Raw genomic sequence first — 17,314 nt, 5'->3', positions numbered from 1 at the left:
GCAGGTAGTCTAGTTCCTGACCTGTAAAAACTCATTTACTAGAAAAGGAGACAGACATAAAAAATCTATTGCTTTGCAGGACAATGAGCACAATATAAGAGAAGACAGTTAAGAACAGTGGTAGGACAGGGGACAAGATGGACTGCAGGGATAGACATCTGAATTGTTTCTTGAAGGAAAGAAGAGGAATTTGCCAAACAGAGAGAACGAAGGCCTTCTTACAGACAGAAACATATGTATAAAAAGCCCCAAATCAAGAAATAACACATTTATTCTGAAAACTAAGCAGGCCTGAGGTGGAGGATATTTACAAAGGAAGATGGCAGGAAATGACTGGAGACTTATGGGTCAGATCAGACCTAGGAGAGTCTTACAAGATATGCTAAAGAGGCTAGAATCTGTCTGGTAGATAATGGAGAGATGCTTAATTGGTTAAAAATAGGGGATCACATTTAGCTTATAAAAAATAATGGCAGAAGCAGTGGGAGATGGACTGAAGGGGAAGAAGATACATCAAGAGGCAAGGAAACCAGTTGGATCGGTGGTTCTCAAACATCTCTGTTGCCAGGCCACCCACATAAGAACCATCTGCTTGTTAAAAGTATAGATTGTTGGGCCCCACCCTAGATCTACTGAATCAAAATCTCCATGGATAGGGCCAGGACTGTGATCTCAAAGTTCCTCTGGTGATTCTGGTGGGCAGTAAGACTTGGACACCACTATAATGCAAGAAATGACGGAAACCTGAATTAAGAGGGCTGCACTGGTGATGAACATAGGCAGACATGAAAGTAATCTCTACAGACGTGGTGACTGATGCAGATGTAAGAGCTAAGGGAGAAAGAAAATTCAAAAGTACTCCCAGATTTCTGGCATGGCTGGTGGCAGAAGTGGTGAAACCATGATCCTGGCCAGAGCATAAAAGGAGAGGAACAGATCTGGAAGGAGATCCAGGACAGAACATAAAGGAAGAGAAATGAATCTGGAAGGAAATGACCAGGTGACTTTTTAAACATCCTGTGTCTGAAGTACTTGTGTGTGTCTGAAGTACCTGGGTGGACGTATTCAGTAGGCCTTGTGGCTGCAGAGAACTACCAGGGTTGCAGACACATGGAAGAGTCACTGGCAATGTGACTCACTCACATGGAGTTTGAGGTCACAAGGGAAAGAGCATGTGGAATGAGAGAATAAAATGAACAAGGAATGAAGCCTGGGGAACACTTAAGGGAAGAGCGGGAGAAATGGAAGTGAAGCAACCAGAGAAAAAGGAAAGGAGAGTAAGATGTTTCCAAAAGGATGGGGTAAGCAACAGACACCTACAGATGGAGAATCAACTGTTCTTTTCTTTTCAATCAGGAGATAGTAACTACTTCACAGGTTGATGTGTGATGATTAAATGTAAAAGCTGTAGCACACATGAATACCACAATTGTTGTTCCTTCTGCTGTATCCTATTCCCTATCCATGCCACATCTTCACACAGGTGTGTCTTATTTCAGGAATAAGCTGAGTCCCTCCCATTAAAAGTCAAGTCCTGAGGTGCCTGGGTGGCTCAGTCAGTTAAGTTTCTCACTTCAGTTCAGGTCATGATCTCACAGTTTGTGAGTTTGAGTCCCGCGTCGGACTCTGTGCTGACAGCTCAGAGCCTGGAGCCTGCATTGGGTTCTGTGTCATCCTCTCTTTCTGCCCCTCCCACACCTGCACTCTGTCTCTCTCTCAAAAATAAACATTTAAAAAAAAGGTTTTTTTTTTTTAAAGTCAAGTCCTGCGATGTCTTCTATGCCTTTTCTTCCTGCTCTAAAGTTCTCTAGATTGCAAATATTGACTCTCAAGTCAGCCTACCAACATTGGAATCCTAGCTCTCTAATTTACTAGGTAAATACATTGAGCAAGTCACTTAAGTCTCTCTGGCTTTATGGATGATAACAGCGTTGTTGGGAGGAATAAGATATTGCTGTATGTATGGTGCCTGACACAGAATAAGAGTTCAATAAGTGTGGGCACTGTCATTATTATTGATAATAATTAAACCACTAAATCCTCTTTTCCAAGAGAAGAGCTTAACCAAATGAAGAGAAAATACCATCAATAATAAATTGTATAAGAGTTTAAACTGAGAAAACAGAACATTTTTATAACTTATATACTGAGAAGACAGCACATTCTATAATTTATTCAGGAGAACAAATACATAACAAGTCTAACTTTGCATTTTGAATTATTTAGAGGCTACTTAAAAGAACAAAACCTCTTTTTTAATGAAGTGTAAACCAGAGGTGCGTGGGTGGCTCAGTTGGCTAAGCCTCTGACTTCGGCTCAGGTCATGATCTCACAGTTCATGGGCTGGAGCCCCGCATCAGGATCTGTGCTTATAGCTCAGAGCCTGGAGCCTGCTTCCGATTCTGTGTCTCCCTCTCTCTCTGCCCCGCCCCCGCTCGTACTTTGTCTCTCTTTGCCTCTCAAAAATGAATAAATGTTAAAAATATTAAAAATGAAAGAAAGAAAAAAAAAGAAAATGTAAATAAATAATATGGATTTAGTTTTCATAACAAAATATTCATAATCCAATAGTTTTGAAGTAATCCAAATCCTTTATAAACCTCTACTTATACACAAACAACTGTAATTAATTCTTGTAATTGATTTTTCTTAAAGCTTTTTAGAATTCAGGTTTCTACCAATCAAAATTAACTTTATTTCCCAAGTAGTCTAAGCTAGTTATCATCTTCCAAAATAAAAAGCAGTAAAATTTTTAATTTTTAGGACATACAAATTTCTAGAATTAACAAGAGTGAGCACAAGACTAGGAAATAATTCTAGTCAGGTGATGACTTAGGAACACACATGGAACAGAGGGAGTGTGGTACAGGGACAAGGGACAGGACTTGAATTAAGAACACCTGGATCCCAGGTCTATCTATGTGCTAGCCCCATGACTTAACACCTAAAACTGTTGGAGCACACTTTCCTCTTATGTAAAATGGGGGTAATAATAAAATTACCCAAATCACAGAGTTGCTTTGAGGCTCAAATTGATAACCCTCTGTAAGAAGCCCCTCCAACATTAACTCGTTTTTTATTTTAAAAGTATTAAATATGTATTTCTTTTGAAACCTTTAAAGCACACTATGATTACCTCTATTATACCATGCAACTGTCCGTTTAGTCTGTTTAAGCACATCCCACACAGACTGGGCAGGGGCAGTATTGTTATTTCTACAGCCATAAAGGCTTGTTAACAGTGGATGTACCCAGCAAATGGCTGAAGACTAGTGGACTGGATGAAGGCCGCAAAGTGTCTGGAAAATAAATATTATTATTATGGCTACTGCTATTGTGAGAATAGACATTCAAGACATTTCTCAACTGCCCTTTTGATTCAGTTAAAATGAGCAAGAGTTATTGATCTAAAAGGTATACAAAGTTCTAAAAGGTATACAAAGTCCCTGCTGGGGTAAAAAAAACAACTAAATATTCTATAAAAATCCATGCCATTGTTTGTTTTTCTTAAATATATTTTTAAAGCAATCGCTTAGGAACATTTGTAAATCTTCTTTTTCAATATTAGTACAAAGTAGCAGATTATCAAAGAAATTAAGAATCCTCCATTCCCTTGCTATTCCAAGTGTGGTACACCAGCAGAAAATATCTCCTGGGAGCTAATAGAAATGCAGCATTTCAGGGGCGCCTGAGTGGTTCAGTCGGTTAAGTGTCCAACTTCAGCTCAGGTCATGATCTCACTGTTGGTGGGTTCAAGCCCCGTGTCGGGCTCTGTGCTGACAGCTCAGAGCCTGGAGCCTGCTTCGGATTCTGTGTCTCCCTCTCTCTCTGCCCCTCCCACACTCGCACTCTGTCTCTCTGTGTCTCTTGAAAATAAATACATGTTAAAAAAAAATTTTTAAAGAAATACAGCATTTCAGGCCTCATTCCAGGACTACTAAGCCAGAATGTGTATTTTAATAAGATTCGCAGGTGATTTACACACTAAAATCTAAGAAGAACTGCTCTAGTTTACTCATAAGCGTGGGCCTATTTTATATTAAAATCCAGTCATAAAAGCTTGGTTTATTTATTTGTTCCTAGAGTCTACCTGAATCACTTTATTTTCCTTTTAACAACATCTACATCTATTTAACCTGCCATAAACAAAAACACACGCCTAACAACCAACTAGAGATACTGAGTAGCTTTGGGAGTATATTCAAGACATTGAGAAGTATGTACTATATATTTTCCAAAACTATTCATCCTTCTTTAATAAGTTAGAACCAATAGCTGCGAATCAATACCATTTTTTACACCTGTATACTAACCACTACTATACAAGTCATATTGTTAAAAATCCATTTGCCTTTACTGACTACACAAAAATAATAGTCAATGTCACACCGTACACTAGAGGAACCCCAGAGGGAAACCGCAGACTTTTTCTTAATGAGGTAGTCAATGTCTTCCTCCATTAATTATAAAGGTCATAAGGGCCAGGGCCACAGTCTTTATTCCTTGATGTATCCATATAACAATGCCTAGGATACAAGCGCCCTCAAACATTTGTTGAAAAGAAAATTTTTAATGAAAAATGTAGGTAACTGTTGTCAAGAAGAGTTTAAGAAGGATTTTATCTCTATGATAGGGGTAAACCAAATAACAGCACAAGGCCTTTTCTGGATTCTAGTCTAACATGTGATGCTTAATATATTCTCCAAGCCAAGTAAGATTTTGGGTATCAGTGAGATGAAGAAGGCAGAACTAGAGGAGAAAGGGTCTTTATACAGCTGGATACAATGGATAGGTAACAATCCAAGATATACTCTGGAAGTAAAACACAGATTCTGAAGGCACTGCATGAAGGAAAGTGTGGTACGTTCCCATTGAGTCAGAGTGATGAGCAGGGAAAATTTCTGCTTTAGCCTCCCCTTACATCCTCAGGAAAAAGGGTGATGGTTTGAGTTAGGAAGAGTGCCTGGATGAATGTAAGGAAAGGGCAGATCTTGCAGAATATAGAGGTGGTGCAGGCAGAGGTTCAGCTAAAAAACGACGAAGAGGTCAGCGTGTGATGGGCAGACAGGAGGGAATGGAGGTCTCCACCAGCAAGGCAAGGATAAGCTGCAGCATCTGAGGGGACGAGGGGGCAAATGGCCTGAAAGTAGTTACAACAGGAGGGCAAACATGTTTTCTGTAACTGAGTTGTAGAACAGTCACCAAAGAGCCTGAAAGCATGGATAAAGGAGTTAAAAAATAGAGAAAAAAGGAAAGAAGAAATTTGGTTCTGTCTGCCTGAGCAGAGATCATGAAAAAGGTAGAGAGTGAGACAAATGATAAAATCTCCCACAGAGAGCAGATGCACAGAGGGGGATTCAGACACTGCAAAGGAGAAAAGACAATAACACAGATGAGGTGAGTGAATCATTGTGTGTTGCAAGCTGGAAGACTGATTCCTTTGAGGTTTAACTTGAAAGGATTAGTACTAGAAGGAGAAGATCCAAGGAAAGTCAGTTCACTCACTTGGGAAAAGGGAATAATAATAATTTATTCTTTTCAATAAATACAGCCCAAAGGAATATGAGGATTAAATGTGATAATACATATAAAGCATTAGACATAGTGCCTGGAACTTAGTAAGCATCCAATAAATGTTTGCTATTATTAGTAGACAGTAAAACAGTACTTGTTGGATGAATAGGAAGCTTATACTGCCTTAGGAAAAAGTCGCTCTTGTAGGAAGGTGAAAGGTCCCAGCTTGATTAGGTCCCAGCTCCATTACTTTCCTGCTGTTTTGCTGGTGTTGTTTTAAGAATTTAGCTTTTCAAAAAAAAATGTTAATTGAGTTTTGAGAAAGAGAGAGAGAGCAGAAGCGGGAGAGGAGGACAGAGGATCGAAGTGGGCTCTGCACTGACATCAGTGAGCCCAATGTGGGGCTCAAACTCACAAACCACAAGATCATGACCTGAGTCAAAGTCATATGTTTAACTGCTGAGCCACCCAGGTGACCCCAAGCTGTGTAGTTTTAAGTCTGTTTCTTCATCATATAATGATTAAATAATACCTACCTTATAGGGATGCTATGAACATTAAATAAGGTGTATAAAACACATACTACAGCATTTTACAAGTCCATAAGGGTCTTATTCTAGAAGCTCAATAAATAGCAGTAAGTTTCACTATGTGCAGATGACATCTAAATCCATGGTTGAAATATATATATATATATATATATATATATATATATATATATACACACACATATATATACATATACACACGTGTGTGTATATATATATATATACACACACACATATTTATATATACTTATGTATATATTTGACCCTCAAACATCATGGGTTTAAACCACGAGTCCACTTCAATTCGCAAGTTATTTTCAATAAATACAGTACAGAACTGTAAATGTATTTTCCTTATGATCTTCTTAATATGATCTTCTTAATAACATTTCTTTTCTCTAACTTTCTTTATAATTAAGAATACAATATGTAATACATATAACACAAAGTACATTAATCAACTATTTATGTTATGGTGAGGTTTCTGGTCAATAGTAGGCTATAGGAAGTTAAGTTTTTGGGGAATCAAAGGTTATACATGGATTTTTGACTGTGCAGGGGGCAGCATTTCTTAACCCCTGAATTATTTAAGAGTCAGTTGTGTATTTTTCCCCCAGACCTCTTAATTGCCTCAAATCCCCCCACCTTTTGGCATTGTTTCCCTTTCCCTACAAACTGGCTCTTATGAATATGTCTTCATATATATGTATTTGATATGAAAGAATGACACCTCACATCCTGGAAGCCAAGATAAAATGCAGCTAAGTGGTTTCCTTCTTGCTGCATTTTCACATTTTGCTTGACTTCTCAGAAAAGTAGTCATAAAACTTCCTCCCTGTGCTAATCTGGAAGTTCAAAGTCCAAACATCCCCCTTAGTGCCACTAATGATCTTAAGGATTTAAGGAAACTGAAATGGTATTTCCTTTTAGCAAAAAAACAAAACAAAACAAACAAAAACACTGAAAATACCAATGAAGTGTGTGTATGTTTTAATGGGAACTGTGACCATAATCTTCTCTTGCTAACAGTTCTATATGCTGAATATCCAATGGGTAATTTACTGTTGGTCCTGAATTTATTTCTTTTCACTAATTACCAATAGTTTCACATTCTTAGACTGTGAAATTTAGCAAACATTTTCATAATTCACTTTGAATATATTTTTTTATTTTTAAAGAGAGCACATGTGGTAGAGGAAGAGAGAATCCCAAGCAGGCTCCATGCCTGGACCCGCCTCCTGCCTCCTGCCTGCCCCCCCACCCCCGCCATCCCACCATGACATCACAAGCTGAGCCGAAACCAAGAGTTGGATGCTCAACCAACTGAGCCACCCAGAAGCCCCTGAATATACTTTTTTATAGTTCTAGCCACTCCACCATATAGAAGTCAACTTTATCTTCTCAGGCTAAATACTTATGTTGTTTATATTTTACATATATATAATTTAAATATATAAATCTATATAAATATCAGTTTTTAGTTTAATCTCATACAACAGCCTTACAGTACTTTTGAGTATTTCAGATGTTTTTCTTTAGATTGCCTCTGGCGGTATTACAACTTTGTTCAGATTTAGTATTCTAAGTAGTGACAGTACATAGATAAGATAGATAGCAGTATAAGATCAAGTAAAGTAGGTCAGAGGTTTGATTATTGCTTTCCTGCTTGGCTAGTGTGATGGGAGACAAGAGCACTAGGCTAAGAGACAAAACATCCTATTAATACCCATTTTTGCTACAGCGTTCATCCACAAGTGATTTAACTTCTATGACTCTCAGAGACTTCTAAACATATGAAAATAATAATGCCTACCAGTCCCATCTTCCAAGGTTGTAAAGTTCTTGCTAAAATTGTAAAATAAAATACAAAGGCAAGGTTGTCTTTCTCGTTATTTGCTACTTTCTAGCCATTTGGGTACTGCTCTTTAGGCAACACCTATGCATTCCCTTTTTAAAGCCATTTTATTGTAAGCTGAAAAAATAAAACAATAAAAACTTAAAGAATAAAATAGATATTTATTTATTTAAAAAAATTTTTTTTTTTTTACGTTTATTTTTGAGACAGAGAGCATGAACGGGGGAGGGTCAGAGAGAGAGGGAGACACAGAATCTGAAACAGGCTCCAGGCTCTGAGCTGTCAGCACGGAGCTCGATGCGGGGCTCGAACTCACGGACTGCGAGATCATGACCTGAGCCGAAGTCGGTCGCCCAACCGACTGAGCCACCCAGGCGCCCCGAATAAAATAGATATTTAGTTTAACAACAAAATGAATTTATGTGAGGAGAGCAGAGAAATTACAATTTTGAACATGCAAACCATGGTGAACCACAGGAAAGTCCTAAGAACAAAGGAGGAGAGCATCCTTTTTTTTTTTTGTAATTTGTTTTTTCTAACGTTTATTTATTATCGAGAGACAGAGAGACACAGAGCATGAGCAGGGGAGGGGCCAAGAGATGGAGAGACACAGAATCCAAAGCAGGCTCCAGGCTCCAAGCTGTCAGCACAGAGCCCGACGCGGGGCTCGAACTCACAAACTGCAAGCTCATGACCTGAGCCGAAATCGGACTGAGCCAGCCAGGTGCCCCGAGAGGATCCTTTTAATAGAGGGGAAAAAACAAGTTGGTAGAGGTTGTTAAGAATGGTCCATGGGAAGAGGGTGAGAGTTCAGGGCTGTGGCAACTTCTCATTGGCTGGGTTGCTGCTGGCCAAGGAGAAAATCTTCCTCCTGCTAGGGTATTAAAGTAAGCCTCTTCTTGTCTGTGGGAGTATATAAAGTAGGCTGTGACAAATGGTACATGCCTGAGAGTTCTCCCTTCACGACTTCCCAATTCCATTTTTAATGAGGTTTTCCTTTATACATTTTCACAGAATCAACTGTTGTACCACTGAACACTGAAGAAAGATCATTTCTACAGGTGCTATATTAATTTTATAATATATGAATTTTTTAAATTGTGGTGAAAATACATAACAAAATTGACTTAATCGTTTTTAAGTGTACAGTTTAATGATATTAAGTATATTCACAGTGTTGTACAACCAATCTCCAGAACTTTCTCACCTTGCAAAACTGAAACTCTCTACCTATTAAACAACTCCCCATCTTTCCCTCCTCTTAGGCCATGGCAATCAACACTGTACTTTCTGTTTCTTTGAATTAGACCACTTCAGAGAGCTTATATAAGTGGAATCATCAATATTTGTTTTTGTGACTGGCTTTTTTCACTTAGCATAATGTCTTCAGGGCTCACCCTTTTATTGCATACATCGGATTTCCTTCTCTTTTAAGGCTAAATAACATTCCCTTGTATGTACACACTACATTTTGTTTATCCATTCATTCACCAATGGACATCTTCCACCTCTTGGCTATTGTGAATAATGCTGCCATGAACATAGGTGTGCAAAACTATATGAACTTGTTTAACAATACATAATTGTGCCTTAGTTTTTATTTAATAAATAAAAATGAAAAGAAAGCTTATTCCTTTGAATGCTCCAGTTCAAAATCACAATGCCTATCTGTGATTACACCTAACAGTGAGTAACTGATTCCTTCAGTGGATTAATGCATTTGCCTTTCAAATTCCAAGATTTGTAGTCTAATTTAAATGTAATCAAAATATATTGACAGGTATTTAAAAATGACAATATTCTATGGGAAAAAATAACAAAATTAAGAGTTTTTAAAATTCACATTTGGTTAAGGACATATTTACAACAAAATTATTTAATTTTTTTGTTTACCCCATATACTAAGACCTACATATTTGTAGCAATTTTACAAAAATTTTAAGCCATACCTTCAAATTTTAGAAATGCTCATAAAGTGCCTATAACTGAAAATCTTTTGTAACGACATATGATAAAATTTTGCATTTTCTGTAGGAAAGAATGTAAAGTAAGATTAAGTTTAGACTATTTAAGCCATCACTTTAGGAGTTATTATGAGAATTCAATAAAGTGGCCTTAAGAGATGATACTGTTTCAACCATCTCATGGTACAGGTAGAAATATGAAACACAAAGAATCATGAACTTGCCCCAAACCACATAACAAGCCATCCTCAGAAGTCATATATTACATAATAAATGTAACACATAATTGTATATATTGTATATAATGTACAATAAACTAATTATTTAATGTTATTGCTATTAGCTTTGACAATATAGGCAACTCTTGATATTCAAGAAATATCTAGATGATTAAATAGGTACAGTAAAATGGCAACAAACAGTGCTATGTCAAAGCAGGTACTTAAATATCTGTATCCCTTTGTTTTTCTATTCCTTTACCTACTTCTTATGGAGCAGATAAGAAAGTAAAAAAGATTAAATATGAATCTATTGTTATTTTTACTATCTTAGCAACACTAATAACAGGTTTGTTGGAAAAGATTAAAATTATTGCATAGAGTGAGGTTTTTAAATTACCGATCAATGTATGTTTATAGGAAATTGCTTGACCTATTTAAATAATTTTTTTTTAATTGCATATATATCCAGAATTTAAGAGCTGGGTGAGACCTTAGAGATGACCTGATTCAACTCTCTCAATTTACCGATGAAAAAAGTTGAGATTGGAAAGAGGGACCTGTCCAAAGTCTCCCAACTAATTAGTAAGACTAAAGCATTGGTCATCTAAATCCCAGTCCAGTCCACGCTGCCCTCCTCACTTCCACATTCATCATGATACTTCCACATAGATAGGAAGAAAGAATTACATCTGATTTCAGATCTCTCAAAAGTAACAGTTTTGTGCTAATAAATGATTTAATGGTTTGATTCCTTCACTAAATTTAGTCAACATCAATTGAATATGGCTAATTTATGATAAAGGTCATTAAAAAAACTTTATATAATTTACTGTGGCACCAAACATTATTAGTATTTAGCAACAGAATGTATCACTATTTGAAAATACGCTAGATTAAGGGGGTCATCTCTTGACACGTATCAAATCAACAAATACAAGGATACTCCCTAGTGTTGGGGAGAAAAATACAAAGAGGTGAAAGGGTAAATAATAATGAAGGTTAAGACGGTTCAAGAAAATAGAGTTACAGAAGGAATGGCACAAGGAAATGCATGAGCAATTGCTAACAGGAATGGGATCAGATGAAGGAATGAACTGCTCCAAGGGTACCAAGGCCAAGAAAGGCTTTGTGAAAGAGGGCAATTGAGCTGGGTTCTACTGCAGTGCTCCTGGAGAGGTAGAGAGGAGAAAGGGCAGCAAAGGCAAAGGGAACAGTGTACTGAGAAACAAAGACAGACATGGGCATGATTTACTCAAGAGGGAGTTATCCAAGTTGGCTAGAGCTACAGGTCTGTGGGTGAGGAAATACTACAGGCTGACGAGACTGAAAAGGAAACTTGGAAATCTGGTTTCGAAAGTCCATTGTATTTCCTCCCTTCTCTTTTCTAAAAGTCAAAACTCTGGTGAGTTTTAAAAATATATTAGAATTCATTCTCATTCTAAGGGAAAATAAAACAATAGCGCCTTGGTTTTTTTTATTTTTTTATTTTTTTATTTAAAAAAAATTTTTTTAACATTTATTTGTTTTTGAGACAGAGAGAGACAGAGCATGAACGGGGGAGGGGCAGAGAGAGAGGGAGACACAGAATCGGAAGCAGGCTCCAGGCTCCGAGCCATTAGCCCAGAGCCCGACGCAGGCTCAAACTCACAGACCGTGAGATCATGACCTGAGTTGAAGTCGAAAGCTTAACTGACTGAGCCACCCAGGTGCCCTAGTGCCTTAATTTTTAAAAGGAAAAATGTCCAAATCATGAAAAGGAAAAAAGAGCCATCTAAAGTGAGAAAAGAGTCTGCTCTGTTATAGAATCCTTCTCTATGTGCTTATATGTCTAATTTGAAATAATAAATGACTCAATAAATCCAAAATAATACTTAGGTTAGTAATATTAAATCACTCACTAATGACATTATCATACGACTTGAGAAAAAAAAAATCTAACAAATTCAATTTTAAAAGGATAACCAACTTTTTTGTGGCTCACAAAAGCACTGTCTGACATAATTACCTATGTAATTCGTAAAACCTCATCTTCCTAAGCCAAAATATCTAACTGTATAAAACTGTCCCGACACCAGTTTTAGAATTTGCATTGTTTTACCCTCCTGTAATTTCATCTGTGATTGGATGTTCTGCTATGAGGCTGTTGCGGAATGGACAAGAGTAGCAGACATTAAAGTCTAAGAGTCTACCACCAAAACAAGAACAAAAACAAAAAAATCCTAAAATGGTGTGGACCTTTTAGAAGCTTCAGGGAGGTTATGAGAGAGAAGGATAGCTCTAGGACCTCACTGAAAACACTAGCTAAGGGAGATCTCATGTTAGGAGCTGGTGATGTCCCACATATTTATCTTTAATTAGCTGCCTGGAATTTAGAATGCCTTTTCTCAAAGAAACATCAAAAATGGTAACTAGGCTTGCAGGCTAGGCCAAACAAACAAACAAAACATACTTTAGACAATAACAAAGATTAAAGACTATACATTAACTGTGACAAATAATAAAACTAATATAAATATATTGTAACATGTTTAAAACACATGCTAGCATGTGGGCCTAGCACTCCCAGGGACAGACCTTTTACCCCAGCTTATATGAGCTGAGTTAAATGTCCCCTCTCACACACCCCCAGTTTTAGCAAATCAGGATGACTCACTGACCCTAAAACACATTCTCAGTTCCATGAATTTTTAGTCTTTGAAGCCCTTCTCCTTAGTCTACCTATACAAATACTCTCTGACAATATTCACATCAACTCCACATGGTGACAGCTGAAATATTCTAAAAATAGGGCTTGTATATTCTTCTTACAACTCAAGACCGTACTGCAGGTAAAAGAAGTAAAGATAAGAATAGTAAAGAAGGACTTTTCTGACTTTCCTAGGCACCAGCTAGGCCTAAATCTGACAGATCACAGAATCACAGATCATGCCTTCAAAGGACCCTTTGGATTCCCAAGGTGGAATAGCCATGACTTCATAAGCTGCATGGGTGCAGTGACCAAGTGTCCTCATTCTTTCTCCAGAGCCCAGAACTATGCCTACACATGGTAAGGAGAAAAGAATAAATCATTATACAAGCCTTGCTTCCAAATTTCATCATCATCCTACAAGAGTCTTCCTTCCTCCTGTACCACTCATCCTCCTCTCCCTTCTGCCCCTCCAAAAATAAGCAGGCCCTTTATGCTCTAAGTTTAACTCCCAAGTAAACACAAATTTTGCATCAAAATATGGGCTACTATTATCTGTAAACAGAGAGGAATGCCAACCACCTCCACTCCCCGCCCCCCTCCCCACCACTACCAATACGTACTCCATGAACAATGGCTGTTTAAAAACATGCTGCCAAAAAGAAATATGGCAGTTCAGGAGACAGCTGGCCTTATTGCAGGCATGCTGGCTACTAACTCTGTAGGATATTTCTATGCTATATTCAGTTACACAAAAGGCTACTAATAAGCATTTATTTTAATAAACAAATACAATAGATATTGTAGATAATTTGGGTATTTATAAGTTGGAGAATACTAAGATTCACCAGGTTTAAAATTTTACATACAACTTTGATTTTATATACTTTGAGCCTAGTATCCCAGTCCTAATAATTTTAATGTACTCATAAAGTAAAAGAACATTAGGAAAAAAAGTTCAATAACATCAGAATACCTACTCCCCTGCCACCAACTAGTATAAAGTTCTACAGCAGTCTATACTTTCCTGTGTAATATGCACCGAGATTAACTCATTGTTCAAAATCTCTAAAAATATAATATAGGGAAGTAGAGAATTATTTTTGTTGTTTTTCCTAAAGTACAGCTTTTTCAAAGTTTCAATACTAATGTATAAAGTGTTAACAGCTGGGGCTCCTGGGTGGCTCAGTTGGTTGAGCATCAGACTTCAGCTTAGGTCATGATCTCACAGCTCATGAGTTTGAGCCCCGCATCGGGCTCCCTCTCTGTCCCTAACCCACTCACATTCTGTCTCTGTCTCTCTCAAAAATAAACAAACATTAAAAAAAATCTTCAGTGCTAACAATTATAGTAAAAGTAACATTATCTGTGTTAATACTCTATGGGTCATATTCTGTATTTGCTAGACATGTGCCTTTGAAAAGCCCAGTTTTTATACATTGCTTTGAGCATCACCGTATGTTTTATTAAATAGTACCATTTGATATAATAGCACAAAATGATATTTTTCCAGAAACCGTTTGCCCTAGGGCAAAAGATCTCTTGCATCACCAAATATACTCTACAAATCTGTAACTATTCTTGTTATGACAGTCCAAAGCAGATACACTCAATTACACTTAGGTAGAAACTTCAGTGGAGAGAAATATTTAATGGACTAATAAAACGGAGATAGAAGCATGTAACTACAGTCTGGGAATGAAAGCACTCAAGGGCACAGAGCCTAGTTCGTATCTTGCTCTCTGAATAATCTGTGTCCTTTCATCACTCACCTCTATTTCTCAAGACCATCTTTTCTCTCCACCCATTTTTATTTCTCCCTCTTTCCAAACATCTGACTCATCAACTTTTATTCAGCTTCATCTAATAAGCTACTCTTCTACTTTGAAACTCCTTCACTCAGATTTTCATGAAATTATAGCAAGAGGAAATCCTTGTGGAGAGCAGTGTGAAGTTGTGAAAGAAAGGTAGCACGGAGAGCATAGGATAGGGGGTGAAAGGAAATGGGACACCATGGGGTTCAGGTCTGTCCTGCCTGCATCTAAAAAAATATTTCCCCTCACAGCAGAAAGGCAGAACAAACTATATCCCACTAAGCCTCTAAGTTGGTTTAAGAAATACCATCTACCTACAGCAGGTAGCTCATTACAGAAAGCAAGGAAGCAGTCTCAGGTTTCGTAAGTGGATAGCCAGGGCATGGGTGAATACCTTCCCTCTAACTTGCTAGTGAGAGGTCACTTGTGTTCCAGTGGCTACTCTCACTTCTCAGACTTGGTCTACAATATTATCTTATATGCCCTTCACAGGCTAGTAGCAAGTTTTCACATGAAGCAACTGCACAAAATTTCCTATCTTTTTCATATTTTTTACAGCAGCATCATTAGGAAGGAATTAACCAACACAGAAAGGTGTATTCTACCTTTGCACTCAGTTTTTGTTTCTGAGACTCGAGAAGTAAGAAAGCTCTGAGATAGGAAGGGAATAATAGACAGGAATGAGAACTTCTGGGTGTGGCTCTGGCTGAATTGAGATTGGAGGACCTTGACGATGTCTGTACTCTAAAGTATGCAAAGTACAAATTACCTGCCAAAGCTGATGTTCAGCTCTGCACAATTGTGTAATGGGAAACCCTGATGCAATGCTTAAATAACCAAAATCAGAGATGAAGGGATGGGTACATCTTTCCCAGCTCTCGTAGGTACAGGGTAACCTCAGTGTAACAGCACATAGAAGATTTAAAGAAAGACTCCATTAAAAACTGCCTTTTAACCATTTCCAACTGCAAGGGCTAATTAAAACAGCTTATTTACCAGTGCCAAACATGAGATTCCTAGCTGAAGAAGTTAAAGCCACATCAATGTTGAAGAATCATTTTGTCTCACACAGAAATAGTTCCAGCACACATTTTTCTTTACAAAATGTATCCCACATATTGTACTGTAATCACGCTGTAACCACGGTTCCATTTACTCTGACAACAAATACAAAACTACAGGAATATATTTTCATTTCTAGGGAAAGGAGGCAGAGTCATAATGTGTAAGGTTACTCTCCTCCACTGCTGGAGATGCAGTGCCACACTGCAAAAGGACTAGAAAATTATAAATCATAAGATCATTTCTAAAATCCTGTTAGGCTAATTTTTTTGTAATTTCAAAAACTTTTAAATGCTTTAAAACCAAAAGCAACTGAAGCAAATTAAGAAAATCAATGGCAAAATGTAAAAATAACATAATAGCCCAACTGCTCCCACTAGAAGAGCTGCATAAATCCACCAATAGACGATCCCTGTCAAACTACAACCGCTAAGGGGAAAAAGTTTGCTAATTTAAGAAAATTGTATACATGCAGGCTGCTGGGACGACCTCTAGGTGCTGCTGTAGAGAGACCCCCTTCCTAAAGACTTATTTCTTTCCGGGTATTTTAGCCTCCCCCACCCCCTAACTGCACTGCACTGCGCAAAGCCATTATAGACAATCACTTCAAACATATTTGCTGCTGAAAAAGCCTCAGAAACTAACATCCTGCAAGGTTCAAGAGGACAAACAATGGCTTTTTACTTTTTGTTCCAAATTATGGTATAGATGGATGAGTTAGACTAAACACTAGAAGGTTTAGCAGATTGTGTCAATGCAACCAGGAGGCCGAAGAGACGCAAAAAAAAGACAGCTACCACTGAAGCTCTCCTCCTTCCCCCAGCCATCTCTACAAAAGGACTATTATTAGTAAATGTTAAAACCAATCCTGTGCATAAGTTAAAACTGTCAGACGAGACTGGGAGATGTGGGAGTACAGGGTGGAGTGGTTCCTGCGACGAGCTCTTAGCAGCCCAGGCTCCATCTGATATGTCAGCCCCAGCATCCGAGAAGCTGACGAGAGATGGAAGCTCAGAGGAAAACCCTGCGAGCGTCGCGGGGGGAGGGGGAGGCCTTAACGTTCGGATCAGATTAACCAGTGCCAGACCGCGGTCCCCGCGCCCCGCATCTCCTCTGATCCGCAGCATCCCAAAAGCCGCAGGGAGCGAGGGACTGCAGGGCCGGACGAAGACGGGGCAGCCAGCCGCTTTACCTGTGATGGACCAGGTCCAGCGGTAGAACTCCACGGTGTCGTTCAACGCCGTGGACACCACGTTGAGGACACTGCCCGGCTCCGAGTCCAAGAGCCCCATCGCGGCTGTAAGCGGGCGCCGGCGGCAGCGGGAGGAGAAAGCGGAGACACCGCGGGCGGGTTGACCCCGGAGGCGACGGCCGACGGAGTGAGAGGCAGCCGGGGACCCCTCTAACGGCGGCGGCCCAGCTGCGTCTTCTCCTCCTCCTCGGGGCGCCGCGGAGGTAGGGTTGCGGCGGCTGCGCCGACTAGCCGGGCGGAGGAGAAGGTACCGTCCAGGTTCCCAGGAGAAAGAGGAGGAGGAGATCCCGCCGTGAGCTCCAGGCGCAGCACCAGTCTGCGAGGGCGCCGCCGCCGCTCCAATCCCCTCGGCCCGAGTCACGTGGCCGCGCGCGGGGCGGAGGGGCCGCCGCCCCTCC

General features: G+C 39.0%; 1 protein-coding gene across 1 annotated transcript in view; it reads right to left on the bottom strand.

Moving 5' to 3' along the window:
- The window catches only part of ELOVL4 (ELOVL fatty acid elongase 4), a 32,435-nt gene extending 15,222 nt beyond the window's left edge, over positions 1-17,213 (bottom strand). Inside the window, exon 1 of the mRNA XM_019442715.2 lies at positions 16,857-17,213. Coding sequence (XP_019298260.1) covers positions 16,857-16,956 — 100 coding nt within the window. The 5' untranslated portion in view covers positions 16,957-17,213. The remainder of the gene's footprint in view (positions 1-16,856) is intronic.
- Positions 17,214-17,314: the final 101 nt, after the last annotated feature.

This window comes from Panthera pardus, unplaced genomic scaffold (genome assembly GCF_024362965.1).
Source record: "Panthera pardus isolate Hobbes unplaced genomic scaffold, ASM2436296v1 HiC_scaffold_17, whole genome shotgun sequence".
In the NCBI taxonomy this organism is placed as follows: domain Eukaryota; kingdom Metazoa; phylum Chordata; class Mammalia; order Carnivora; family Felidae; genus Panthera; species Panthera pardus.
Note: the sequence above shows the minus strand (reverse complement) of the source record. Positions and strands in the feature narration are given on the sequence as shown.